General features: G+C 45.3%; 1 protein-coding gene across 2 annotated transcripts; it reads right to left on the reverse strand.

Annotated features, from left to right (window-relative positions):
* Window positions 1–644: 644 nt before the first annotated feature.
* EOMES (eomesodermin) lies at window positions 645–6,225 on the reverse strand. 2 transcript variants are annotated; one of them, XM_030549336.1, is made up of 6 exons: window positions 5,481–6,225; window positions 4,127–4,281; window positions 3,483–3,604; window positions 2,815–2,973; window positions 2,660–2,721; window positions 645–1,835 (listed from the first exon to the last, which is right to left on the reverse strand). In XM_030549336.1, exons 1-6 carry the CDS (start codon window positions 6,197–6,199, stop codon window positions 1,157–1,159), a joined length of 1,896 nt encoding a protein of 631 aa, XP_030405196.1. In that variant the 5' UTR covers window positions 6,200–6,225; the 3' UTR covers window positions 645–1,156. The 2 variants fall into 2 exon arrangements, with proteins under 2 accessions (XP_030405196.1, XP_030405195.1); XM_030549335.1 differs by having other exon boundaries at window positions 645–1,892.
* Between the last annotated feature and the right edge of the window lie 7,247 nt (window positions 6,226–13,472).

Consider the following 13,472-nt stretch of genomic DNA (forward strand, 5'->3'; position numbering starts at 1 on the left):
CATCCACAATAACGCTGGAGAGGGGACGAAAAAAAAACAAAAAAACTACAACCCCATTCTTGCCCCAGCCCACATCACATTTATTAAAAATTACTACTATATACATAGAAAAATCCAAGAGAAAAACATTGAGAGGTTTGTGTGCCAGTGCTTTTAAGGTTTGTATTATTTTGAAACATCTGAAACTAGTTGCAAGTAGAGTGGATAAACTACATCACTTTCAAGTAAGAGGGCAGCTGAAAAAAAAAAGTCACTTTACCTACAAGTTAATATAGATACCTTTTGATATACTTTCAGCAATGCATTTTTTAATGCTCCAATATGCTAAATTTGCTGGAATAGTCAAAAATGCTTTTAGAACTCCCAAAGCACCAACTTTATATGATCCCAGACTTCTATATGTAGACTATTTATACAATGTATTCCACAGCACTCTACAGTGTACCTAGACAAATACAGCTGTACACATCATTTTTTTTTTTGACCAACTCAGTAAAGTTCACTCTCATAATTCTGGAGTGGGGGGTTAAGTCATTTTATCCCACCCAAGATAAAAGAAAACCAGATTTGGTCATCAAACCTAGGGCCTGGGCAGCAGGGGAGTTCAAGTCAAAGCTTTCCATTCAGAATTTTTTTTTTAAAAAAAATATTCCTCCCTTCTTGTGTTCTCTTCTGTCCAAGCAGCCCTAACTGAACTGAGTTAGATGCTTCTGATTGGGCAGCTGATAGCGTTGATGAGGCCTACTCTATCTGAAGCACAGTGTAGCAGTTTCAGACACTTCCTTCTCAGAGACCTAGGCGCAAAGAGTTTAGGCTACAAACCCATACCTCCTGTTTGGTACTGCATAGCACTTACCCTAGGCCACTGAGCCAGACAAACTGTACACTTTAGTGTCTCCAATAAACAAGCCAGTTGTAAAAGCCAGGATCTTGCCAACAACCCCCTTACTGTTCCTTCTAAAAATTAAGATCAAATTATAATACAGTTCCTTCCCCAACCAGTTACCTCCAGCAGTCAAAATGCTTTGGCACTTTCTATATAGAATTACACAAAACAATTCAAGGTGGAAGGCAAGAGCCTTTTTGGCAACTTTTATGCAGGAAAAAAAAACCCCAAAGCTATTCTGAAAATTTAGCCAATCAGGATGAAATAATGCTAAGTAGTAGTATAGAAAGCATAGTAGCCCATGCCTTTTGAAGTGTCTTTGCTATAGTCCTCAGCATTCATGTCTTCACATTTCATTGTTGGAGAATTTTCATTGCTGGAAGTACTAGGAGAGAGTCGTCTTCTCTTACAAGCACTAGTGTAGATGCCAGAATCATTTGAATCTAGAGATTTTATGGAAGGTGGGGTCTCTATCCAGGATGAGCTGATTTCTTCCTTCACCTTCTCCTTGGGAAGATGGTCTTCAGAGAAAGCCGGGGGACTTGTTCGGGAGGTCCAAGGTAACCCAGTTGCCATTTTTCTCTGATAAGAACCTCTGCTTCCCCACCCTGCCATGGAAGAGAATGTTGGATCAGGATAATATCCCAAAGCATGGGATGTCTGCAACGGAAGGGATTTAATGCCATAGGGGAGTAAGGTGCTAGGAGAATATTCTGTTTCATAGGAGTTCATGTCCAGTTTGTTGGTACCAGGTTGCTGCACAGGAGTAACAAACCATCTCTGGGGAGGATTGGCCACCTCTTCATTTTGCTGAGGAGAGAGCAGGCCATTTGTCTGAGGTACAGTTCTCTCACCATTGTAGAATCTGGCTGGTGGCAAGTTGTTGACAAACTGTTCCTGGAAGAATGGTTGCACACTGTACCGGGCTCCTGGGACAATCTGGTGGGATCTAGGAGAATCCGTGGGAGATGGAGTTAATCTGTCATTTTCTGAAGCTGTGTACATGCTACAATATAAGAGAGAAATACTAAGTGTTGGTCTTTACAATTTCACATATCATTAAAAACAGACAGGGACTGAACCATGTGCCAAGGATAAAAATCTGGGATTTAGAACACTTGATACATTCTGCAATCAAAAGTCCAGTTTCACCTTGGTCCTCAACTCAGAAGACACTTCCAAGCCTAACATTCTACATACAGCTCCTTTTAATATAGCTTACACATATGATTTGTGAAAGCAGTTGTTTTCACAGCATAACTCTTAACATACCAAAAATGTGACCAGCACCTTTTCAAGAGGTATCTATAGATTTAAAAACACAAAAAAACAAACCAAAAAAACCAAACAACCTCCCCCACAATTCTAGACAAGAAGTAAACAATGAACCCCTCCCTTGTGCCAAGAGAGGTGAAATGAGTACCACACACTACCCTGGATCTTTTGGGTGAGACTTTAAAACTAAGAGGTCCTATCTGCTCTGTGTAGGATTTTGTCAACTCCTTTAGACAAAAATTTATGGTCAGCAACCCGCAGACAGACAACTACGTGGTGCATGCATAAAAGGCATTTAAAAAAATCTAGTTAAAGCTAGGAAAGAGTTGTACCATCTATTGAAGCCGTGAACATAAGTTATCCCTGAAATAAAATAAAAGTTTAAAAAAAACAGTTCTAAGTTGTTTGTAGAAAGATTTCCTTTTTTTAAAACCGGCCAGAACTATGCTTCCCAAATGGAGGCAGATTGGACTGAGGTAGAAATAAAATTATACTTACGAATCATAGTTGTCCCTGAAGCCCTTTGCAAAAGGATTATGGTCAATTTTAAGCTGAGTGATCTGGGGGGGAAAAAATGGAATTACATTTCTAAATTGCATCAAGCACCTTCCACCATATATTTTTTTCCAAGTTTAAACCCCCTCATGACTTACATCGGTGTTTTGATATGCAGTAACTGCTATGAACTGGGTTTCTGGGAAAATAAACGTCTGAGTCTTTGAAGAGTCATTCAGATCTTCAACCCCATCTTCAGTCACTTCCACAATATGAAGTCGAGGTTGGTACTTGTGTAGAGACTGAAGTACTATCATCTAGAAGAAACAATGCATGAAGTATAGTCTATGATATTGTTCAGATAAAAGGCACCTAAAACTAGTGCTAACATAGGGGAGAAAAATCAGATGTTTGGAAGCTGATCATTTAGCCTTCATGCATCTGACCAAGTGGGTATTCACCCAGGAAAGCTCATGCTCCAAAACGTCTGTTAGTCTATAAGGTGCCACAGGATTCTTTGCTGATTTAGCCGTCAGACTCTCACAAGGATAATAGCTTTAGGAGTATAGTGGCACAAAATTCACTGCTCTGAGAGAGCTACAGGAGTAGATATAGACCACATTTTGCACTGACTAAACAGAAGAAAGGGGAAGTTTTCATCCCATATCTGTTAAGTGAACTTAAACAGATTAAAAAGTTTCTACGATTTTCTGAGGCTAGGACAGATTTGCACAGTAAGCTCATGAAGCTCTGAAAATCCAATCAATCACTGTGATGCTACTTTATTGATTTAGAGGCACTACCATGCTATTTATCAGTTATTTACCTGAGTATTATTATTGTTAGCACCTTTGTTATTGGTCAGTTTTAGTTTTCCAAAAGAGATCTCCTGCCTCATCCAGTGAGACCCAGTGTTTGGGGACTCAGGGTGAACATATACCTTGTTGCCTAGTAGAGAGAGAGAGAGAAAAAAGGCAAATGTAAGGATTACAAGAACAGTCCTGCACATGCAATTCAGGAAACAGATACTGGAGTGACCGGGGATCATCTCTAGCACCAGCCATGGGACAAAATGAGGGGAGACAGATGCACTGTAAGCTAGTCCCTGGGTGCTGCTGGATTCCGGAAGGACAAGCTTATACCTTTATGTATTAAGTTCTGTGAAATTCCATTTAGTGCTCAGCTCGACTTGGGGACAGCACATGGCCTCACCTGCAGAGGGGCAGGGAGGCCATTGCAGCGCCATCTTCCAGCCCAGGGGTTTCTCACACGCGTTAACACCCTCATCACCCTGGAAAGGGGGGTTGAGCATTTTGCGGTTTGCCCTGCAGATATCCCATGGGACGCACCTCCGGGCCTGGCCATTGCTCACCGGTCTCAGAGAAGAGCTGGCTTGGGAAGGGGAAGGACCAGGGCAGATCGGCGGCCGGTTTCCCAGAGCCTGGCTGCAGGGACCTGGCCAAAAGGTACCTTGCATGTTGTTGTCCGCTTTTCCGCACGTCACCCACTTGCCCCCTTGGAAGCGCCAGTGGTTGGGATCGGCCAGCACCACCTCCACGAACACGTTGTAATGGGCCGTGGGGTTGAGGCCGGTGATGTTGAAGCTCAGGAAAGGAAACATCCGCCTAGGAGGGGAAAACGCGGAAACCGAGCAAGTTAGCGGCGCGCCCCGAGACTCCAAGGAAGAGATCCGAGCCGGAGCTCAGGGGCCGGCTCTGGCTCCGCTGCTGGAGCGCCGGGCACTGTGCGCTGGCCTTGACTCGGGGGCGGGCTGCGAGTCACCGGGAAGAGGGGCAGTGCAGGGAGCGTGGAGCCCAAGCGGGGGGAAACTGAGGCAGGGACTGGATTTTGCATGTGGAGCGTCACAGCCAGGGGTCTCGCAGCGGCTCTTGGGGCCCAAATCGGCCTCGGCTTTGGGGGAAGCAGCCCGGCCGTTTCCACTTGGGATTCATTATCAGGGCGGCTACATTTCAACCCCCACCCCGAGGCGCTGCCCGCCCCCCCTCTCCCTTCTCCCCAGTCTCCCACCCAAATCAGGCGACCTAATCACAAGACCCAGCACAAAGAAAACCTCCGAAAGAGCCACATTTCTGGCTCCTTCCCACCAGGAGGGAACCATTCACCTCCCGTCCATCGCCCCTCGGACAGGGAGTTTGCCCGCTGAGAGATTGTCCTAACGCCCCCCCCCCCCACTGAATCGCTCGCTCCCCAAAAACTCCAGGTCCGATTCGTTCCCGGGGAGCCGCGAGTCCGCCCCCGCTAACCCTTCCCGGAGCCCGGCACGGGGACTGGCTCAGGGAGGGAGCGGGAGGCCGAGCCTCGAAGGCTGCAGCTCAGAAAAGCAAACCGGCCCCGCACCAAACCCGCGGCGCTTCTTGGGCTCCGCTGCCCGAGACACTCAGGGTCGCTCGGCCTCGCCCGAGCCCGGGGCACCCCCGAAATAGCGCGAATCCACCCCGTGGCCGGCCAGCCCGAGCCGGGGGAGGCACCGTTTAAACGGCGCTTCTCCGGCTCTCGTCGAGTTTCACTGGCAACAAAGGAGCGTTGGTTTGGTTGGATTTTTAACATGGCACCAGATTAACCCCCCACCCCAGCGAGAGGCGGCTCGGGGCTCCAGCTCGCCTCTCGTGAAACGAGATCTGTCAAGCTGGAGCGGAAAGCTGCAGAAGCCACCCGCGCGAGCCCCCCGCAGACGCCGCTTTAGCGGGCGGCGATCCCGCAGCCCCCTTGAGCCCAGGGTTGGCACGGGGGGGAGTTACAGCTGCCGCCTTCCGCCCCGTGGCGCTGGGGGCTCCCCGCACCCTTCGCCCGCGCCCCTCCGTACCTGCCCTGCTTGGTGATGATCATCTCCGTCTGGTGCCGGTGGAACTTGAGCCAGAGCGGCCGGTTGCAGAGGAAAACCTGCGCCCGCAGCCCTGGCCCCGAGCCGGGCACGGCTAAGGCTCCCAGCCCGGCGCAGGAGCCCGCCGCCGGGTAGGGGCTGTACAGGGGCCCCGCCGCCCCCTGGCCGTACTGGTAGCCGCCGCCGCCGCCGCCCCCGAACTGCGCGCGGCCGCCCGGGGAGCACACGGCGGCCGAGAAGCCCCCCGGGGCCAGCATGGAGCCGTAGGGGTAGCGCGCCCCGCCGGGCGCTTGGTAGACTGAGCCGTGCTGCGCCGCCGGGTAGGGGAAGAGCGAGCAGGGCGCGCCCAGCTCGGCGCCCTGCGGCCCCGGGGACTGCAGGTAGTAGCGCTCCGGGCTCAGGCTGTCCAGCGGGTAGCGGGCGGCGGCCGGGGGCAGCTCGGCCTCCCCGCAAGGGGCCGCTTTGCGGCCGTCCGGGGCACCCTGCTTGGAGCCGGCGCCGGGGAAGGGCTCACCGGCCTCCGCCTCGCTCAGCATGCCCGGCCCGGCGCCGCCGCACTTCTTCGGCCCCTTGTCCAAGTCCAGGCGCTGCGGGGAGCCCGAGCTGGGCTGGCCGCGCTGGCCGCCGCTGCTCTCGGGCGGGTAGAAGGGGGGGCCGGCCAGGCTAGCGGCGCTGCCCAGGAGCTGCTCCCCTAACTGCATCCTCGCGGGCGCCAGCCGGGGGGAGCCTGGGGCTGCGGGCGGGGAGCCTGGCTTCTCCCTGGGAGGCGAAGCGCCGAGCCGCACGGGCCCCCTGCCGGAAAGTTCCCCTACAACTTTCCTACCCCCGCCTGCCCTCCCCGGGCTGCAGCCCCCGCTAACCCCCCCACTCCTGCTTCCGTCTTCCCCACTGAAACGAGCCACCTCTGCTGCTGAATTAAACCGAGACTATTTATATAGGCACGCTGGGCTCCTCAGGCCGCGGGGGAGGGGCTTGGGGAGGTCTAGTTCGTGGCAGCCCCCTTCATCCCGGCTGGCCCATTGGCTGGTTTATGTGACACTAATTTAATTAGACAGCTACTAATTGGAACAAGTCACCTGTGACTCCATTCTCCCCCCCACCCCACACCCCTTAACTGGCTCCTGATGGGAGATCAAAACCGCTTCGTGTCCTGCTTTGGTTAAGGGAGAGAGGAAGCAGGAACTTTAACTGGATTACTTGGTGGCTAGGGTGATCACCCCTCCGCCAGGCGTTAGCAAAATGCTGATCTCCTAATAAAGATGATGCAGGCCTCTTGGATAATAGCTGCTTGGGGATAAATAAAAGGACCCTGCACGTGGAAGACGTTAATGGGAAGAAAGCAACTTTCAGAGGGGAAAAGAGAAGAAAATCTGGAAAACATTTCAGTGATGCAACCTGAAATCCAAGTAGTTATGTAGCCCTAAAGATGCAGCGGGTTTTGCTCCCCAGTGCTTTCGTAGATGGTGTTTAACATTTAGCAAGCCCGACATCTGCGATCGCTAGTGCCAGCTAAGAAACGAGATCCACATTTCATTTAAATTTGATGGGCGAGATTAAAGGCTCTGAACGGCAGTCTCGCCCCTGAAACAATTCAGCCTGTTCTGCAGCCATGCCAGCTAGGGCAGAAACCCCTCTTTATGCGAAAGATCAGAGCATCATTTACAGCAGGATGACCCAGAGTCTTTACACCTTATCAGGGGCTTCTCTTTCAAGCAACTGTAAAGGCTGTTTTGCTATTTCAGTTCTACCCTTTCCCCAATAAATAAATAAAACTTATTTGCTTCAATAATCCGCTGCTGCAAAGCGGAATTATACTTGTTTGATAGATTCCTTGTTTTATAAAATTCTCCACCTGAAATTGTCATGTCTCTCCATCACTGATACAGCGGGTGGTTTTGTTTTAACCCAGACAGCTGAAGAGCTCGAATAAGAAGAATCAGATTTATTTCTGATTTTTAAAAGTCAGAGCATGGACTGATGACTGCAATGGAGAGAGGTTGGTAGCCTCTTCGACCTCTTTTTGTGCAGATGCCTAGACTGCCCTGAGTTCAACAGAATGAATATTCCTAACATCCAATTTTTAAAGCAGATTACAAAAAATATTTCGTTGCTGAAAAAAGCGAACGAAGCATATTTACTGTGAATTAACAGTTACTAATACAGAATAATCCAAACTTCAGAATGCCTTGAGCAACTCCTTTCTGATTTGTTTAATATGTCTAACAGGTTGACAAGGTCACATTAAGCCAAGATAAGGCGCTCACAATTAACCAAACCCGCGCATCCCCGTGGAATAGAATACATGTTTCCAGCTTTACAAAACTTTGACAGTTACAGGAACTCCGATGCTATTTCGTGCAGGGCTTCTTTATGAATCTAGTCAAACGTTTGGTTAAAGGACGGTAGGCAAAGAGACGAGCTGATCAGTTTAAAGGGCAGCTGATGTTCACTTAATATATAACGATCAGAAGCGGAAGAAAGAAGCGAAATGCCTGCAAACACTTAAGCACTACATTTAAACTACAGCGCAACAAAATGCATGGGGAGATGGTAAAGCGGCAGCTAGTCCTGCAGAACAGGTCGGATCACAGCCTGCAGTTATAACTGTTATCTTTCATCCCGATTCGTTCAGTCTCGCTCTTGGAAAGTTTTGCCCCGCTTTTTGGTGTTCAGACGAGAAAGACAAACCATTTGCAAAGGCAGCAGCCCGGGAATTCAGCGAAGACCTGCCTGCGCTGTGTTCCTGGAGAGCTTTGATCGTGGCTATTTCTCTCGGCAAGGTGATGGTTTTGTTCTGGGGAGGAGAAGAATGGAGCAGATACAAACCATTCAGCTGGATCTTTACTAGTGATGGACTGCAAAGCGGTTTCCAGACCTGACATCATTTACTATTCAAAAGCAAAATGACCACCGCTCATGAAAGGGGGGCGTTAATGTGATCAAAATTCCTTCCGCATGTGGAACATGCGGTACACCGAACAGACTTTGAAAAACATCTAGCTTTCAATGTTTTTTACATAGCGCCTATAAGCCCTGCTACCGAAGCGCTGCACAGATATTTACATTTCATATTCTCTTAAACCTAGGTGAACTGATTTTAGTTCTAAAAAGTATTTAAAATGCTAAATTAAAAGACTATAAAATTCCATAACAAGTACACATTGTCATCGAAATATTCGCAGAATGTGTCCTCCTTGACCTATCTACCAAGACCTTAGTTCTACAAACTCTGAGAACATCCCACCTGGACAGGCTTAGCACCTTGTATTGCTTTAGGAACTAGTTGCAGTTCCCACTGATTTCATCTGGAGCCTCCAATTAGTTTCAATCGGATCCTGAAAAGGCTTGTCTACACATGGAGTTGTTCCTGATTAATTGTATCTGATTAACTTTCAAAGCGAGTTAAACTAAAAGCAAGAACAAGGCACTGTTATTCTAGGATATTGCGTGTCCACACCACACGTAGAGTTAATCAGGATCTGCTAATAAGGAATAACTCCAATTCCATATGCCCTTAGGGATTTTTTCTGTAGAGAAGAGACAAACCCGTGAGAGAGAAAGCTTTGCAGTTTATTTTCAAATATATTTGTAATGTAGATTACACATGGATTCTGCTAATGATTTAAGATTATAATCAGATTCTTTACATTTTCAATATTCTTTTAAAATTTCAGATGACCTTTAGAGAAACATATGCTGGCCTCGATCCAGACATGGAATTCCCACAACAGTCCGAGAAGGTTGTATAGACACCTAAGGACAGTATATGGCTTTTAGGGAAATAAGAAGCAGAAAGATAGAAGTTGCTTAAACATTATGGGCTAAATTCTGTGCTAACAGGCAAAATTTCCATTGCAATCAATGTGATTTTGGACAGAGTAAGAGCTGCAGGATTTGACTCTGTTTGTGTAAAGGATATACTAACATTTTATTTCCCTCTCCCCAAAACCACACTGATGAATTCTGGCCATATGATGGTTTGAGCACACACACATATTTTTACACTTGTTTATTCTTTAAACAGGAAATCAACAGGCAGCCCCTATGGTTGAAAAAATAATTTGCCCCACTCTAAATTAAGAGTCATCTATTCTGTAACTCTTTACTAACACAAACCAATTTGGATCTAGACTTTCTAATCCCAACTAGATTGTAAAAAATCTATTTTCCAGGGAAATCCAGTTACAAGACTAATTCTCAGATATAGTAAAAACAAATGTTCTTGAATGATGGATTTAGGACTGTAGCAGTTCAGTCCTAGCTACACTGCAGGATTGAGCCATGTTTTAGTCATGTATTGGATAACAGGTATGGGTTTGTAACTGGATCACTGAACTCTTCAGATGAGATTACAATAAGTGCAGACTTTCCAGAAAAGAAAGAGTGTCAAATTAGTACAGCTACTAAATAATCCCCAAACCACAAAATAAATGTGGGGGAGGAGGAATTCTGAGGTTTCAGAGACTTTCATAGAATGATGAATTGTTCGATATAACTAAAATATCTGATTGTCACTGAATCAAAAGCTATATTTATTTAAGGAGACCCTGTTTATGTAGTTTTATTTACAGTAAGGTATCAATGTACATTACACTTGTTGCCTTCTGAATAAGATTAAGTGTAATAATAACTGTTACTTCTTTCATGTGAGATCTGTATATCAAAATAGGAGCCCCAGTTCAGCAAAGCCCTTTAGCACATATGTCTCCTAAAGACAAGACTTTATGATCCAGTAGGTCTTTTCCATATCTTGCTTCCAAGATTCTCTCTCATGCATGCCCCCAATGGATCCTAATAGTCTAAAAAAACTTATACTTTCATCCATACTAACAGAATGTTATCCAATCCCTTTCTATGTTGGTCAGATACTTTGTTCATTTTCTGAAGACCTGCTGAAACATCTCAAGAGTTACAGGTCATCATGGCTTCTCTTGGACCCTAGATAAATATGAATAGCCAAATACACACAAATTATCTGTCTCTTTGACTAACGATCTTTGGTTTTATTTTTGTTAAAATGTATCTTGGGCTCTCCCTTTTAGACTCCTGTTGCCTGGTTGGCATAAATGTCATCTCAAAGGCTGGGAGGCTTTTATATATGCTACAGATTTGAAATGAGAAGTTGTAGGTGCTCTATTCACCCAGTTTGTCCTTTTTACTACAAACAAATAAAAATAACCTGCTCAAACAAAAGAGGTAGGGATGCTCTTGTGGTTCATGCATGGGACTTCAGCTCAGGAGTTCTAGGTCCTATTGTTTTTCTATATTTAAACTTTCTGTGTGACATTTTCCAAGTGACTAAGCCCAGGATTTTGAAAAGTGGCTACTGATTTTGAATGTTTCCGTTTACATATGCCCACCTTGAGATAGCTTGCTCCTCATTTTCAAAATTAATGAGCACCTACAGCTTGTGCTGTGCTACAGTTAAGGAAGCTGTGGGCTCTCAAACACCTCTGAAAATTAGGCCCAGCTGTTTCTGGTTGGGCACTGAAATTTAATGGCTATTTTTGAAAGTTGGCTGCATACCTCTCTATGCTTTCATTTTCTTGTCCGTCAAATGGGGTGATAATATTCACCTACTTCCTCTGTGCATTGATACAGCGCTTTGAGATCCCCAGAGAGAAAGAAGTACAAAGTGGTGTTATATGGTAATCAAGACTGCCAATTTGTCAGATTAAACGATGACATATTCAATGGGCATTGAAAGGTACAGTTTTTATATGTAGCACTTTAAAATCTCCATTCCTATAGGGCTAAAAGGTGAAGCTGGACTTCATCAGAACTAGGGTATACTTATTTTAAAGAGAAGCAAACAATACTCCTAAAAACTGAAGTATTTTATCTTTAACATTCACTAGGTTATCATCAGATTTACCTTTTATAATAATTACTGAAAGATAAAATTGGACCCAGAGCCTATGGAAATGTGAATGGGCTGAATAGGCCATTTAGTCCTTAAATCAGAGGTTAGAACATGGACATTTTAAATGGCAGAAGCCAGGGCATAAACATTGAGCTAAACCATACACTAAAAGAAAGAGCTTACCTGAAAATTCAGCAACAGATGGGAAAATCAGCTGCCACCAGGAATAACTCTAATGAAAAGAACAAACAGGCAACCAAAAATTAAGGAATCAAGAGCTGGAATCTATTATAGAGTAGTGTTCAGTGGCTGAAAATAAAATAATCTTCTCAACGACTTTAAAATAATTGCAACCATTCACTTTTCCTTCTCCCCCACCTACAAGGTTCCAGGGAAACAGCAACTAGAAACTATGGATTCTTTGCTAATCAGCGTTTGATCATCTATCCCACTCTGGGAAGTTCTGAGGGTACGCATGGAGAAGGACAAACCATGCTCGGCATGAGTGGGAGTTAGCTAGAGAGAAAACTAGGTTCAGCTGAATCTATTGCATGATCAGCAATGGGTACTTCAGTGAATGTAGATAAAGCTGTAGTTTAGTTCCATCTGTACAGGCAAGGCAAATTTCATTAGCACACCTTAGGCTATAAAAACAGACAAATGGTACTGGTGGAAGATGTAAGTTGGATGCCAATATATTTTCAACAAGCGTCTGGGGATGTTCATAGAAAATTGGGACAGGAGATAACAACAGAACTAAGCTGAATTAAGCAGTTTCGTGGCTCTCTTCCTCCAAAAGGATATTAGAAGTTGAAAGGAAGGGTGCAGAAAGACTAGAGCAAGACCTGAATAACCACAGAACAAACCTCAACCACAGATAATATAACATCTTATTTTACACCTATTGTGAGTTCCCACATAGTACTTCCATCAAGTACTTGCTGTTTTCTGCCAATACCTGTAATTAACAGAGCCTAGACAATTTGGAGAACCTTTTTTAAGGCAAACTTTCCTACTACATAGATTTTTCAAAATTCTCAGTCTCACTATAAAAGGAAATATCGGTCTATAAAATAATCACTGACAGCTAAAACAAACCCCTGCTACAAATGTCGTGCCATTAGAAGGATAAACTTTGAAGTACTCTGATTTCAAGACAATTTTGACAAGCTCACTTGTGATTGGATTGCGATAACAGAAATAGCTGTTCTTTCTCATCATTGACTTTATTCCATCTGCTTACTGCAGTTGTCAGTTTAAATTCTGTAAATGTTTTGTTTTTTCCCTTAGCACTTTAAAAAGTAAACTTTCATTGTGATGGCCCTGATAAAACCCACGCTGAGCTGCTTGCATAACTGGAGTTCATGTCAGAGCTATCAAATATTCCTGCTGACAACATGTTAGTAGAGAAATATTACATTTTGATATTTTTGCTCCAGGTGGACTCAAGTTGAGGCTTACAGTGGGAAAACAATTAACTCTGTGGGTTGAAAAAATAATTAACAGTGGGATACAGTAATAGCAGAAGCAGTAACTGTTCACCCAGTACCACCTCATGACAACCTTCAGACAAGAAGTTTTAGTGAAGTAACCTAGCTGTAAGGGTGGGATCAATTCACTGACTTCAGTACCAGGCAAACTGGTTGAAACTATAGTAAAGACAGAATTGTCAGGCACACAGATGAACACTATTTGTTGGGGGAAGAGTCAACATGGCTTTGTAAAGGGAAATCATGCCTCATCAATCTACTAGAATTCTTTGAGGGTGGTCAACAAGCATGTGACTAAGGGGGTACGTAGATTTTCAGAAAGCCTTTGACAAGATCCCTCACCAAAGGCTCTTAAGCAAGTAAGCTGTCATGGGTAAGAGGGAAGGTTCTCTCATGAATCGGTAACTGGTTAAAATATAGGAAACAAAGGGTAGAAACAAATAGTCGTTTTTCAGAATGGAGAGAGGTAATAGTGGTGTGCCCCAGGGGTCTGTACTGGACCGAGTCTTATTCACATATTCATAAATGCTCTGGAAAAGAGGGTAAATAGTGAGGTGGCAAAATTTGCAGATGATACAAAACTACTCAAGATAGTTAAGTCCCCAGGCAGACTGTGAAGAG

The sequence above is a fragment of the Gopherus evgoodei genome, chromosome 2 (assembly GCF_007399415.2).
Source record: "Gopherus evgoodei ecotype Sinaloan lineage chromosome 2, rGopEvg1_v1.p, whole genome shotgun sequence".
Taxonomy (NCBI): Eukaryota; Metazoa; Chordata; order Testudines; family Testudinidae; genus Gopherus; species Gopherus evgoodei.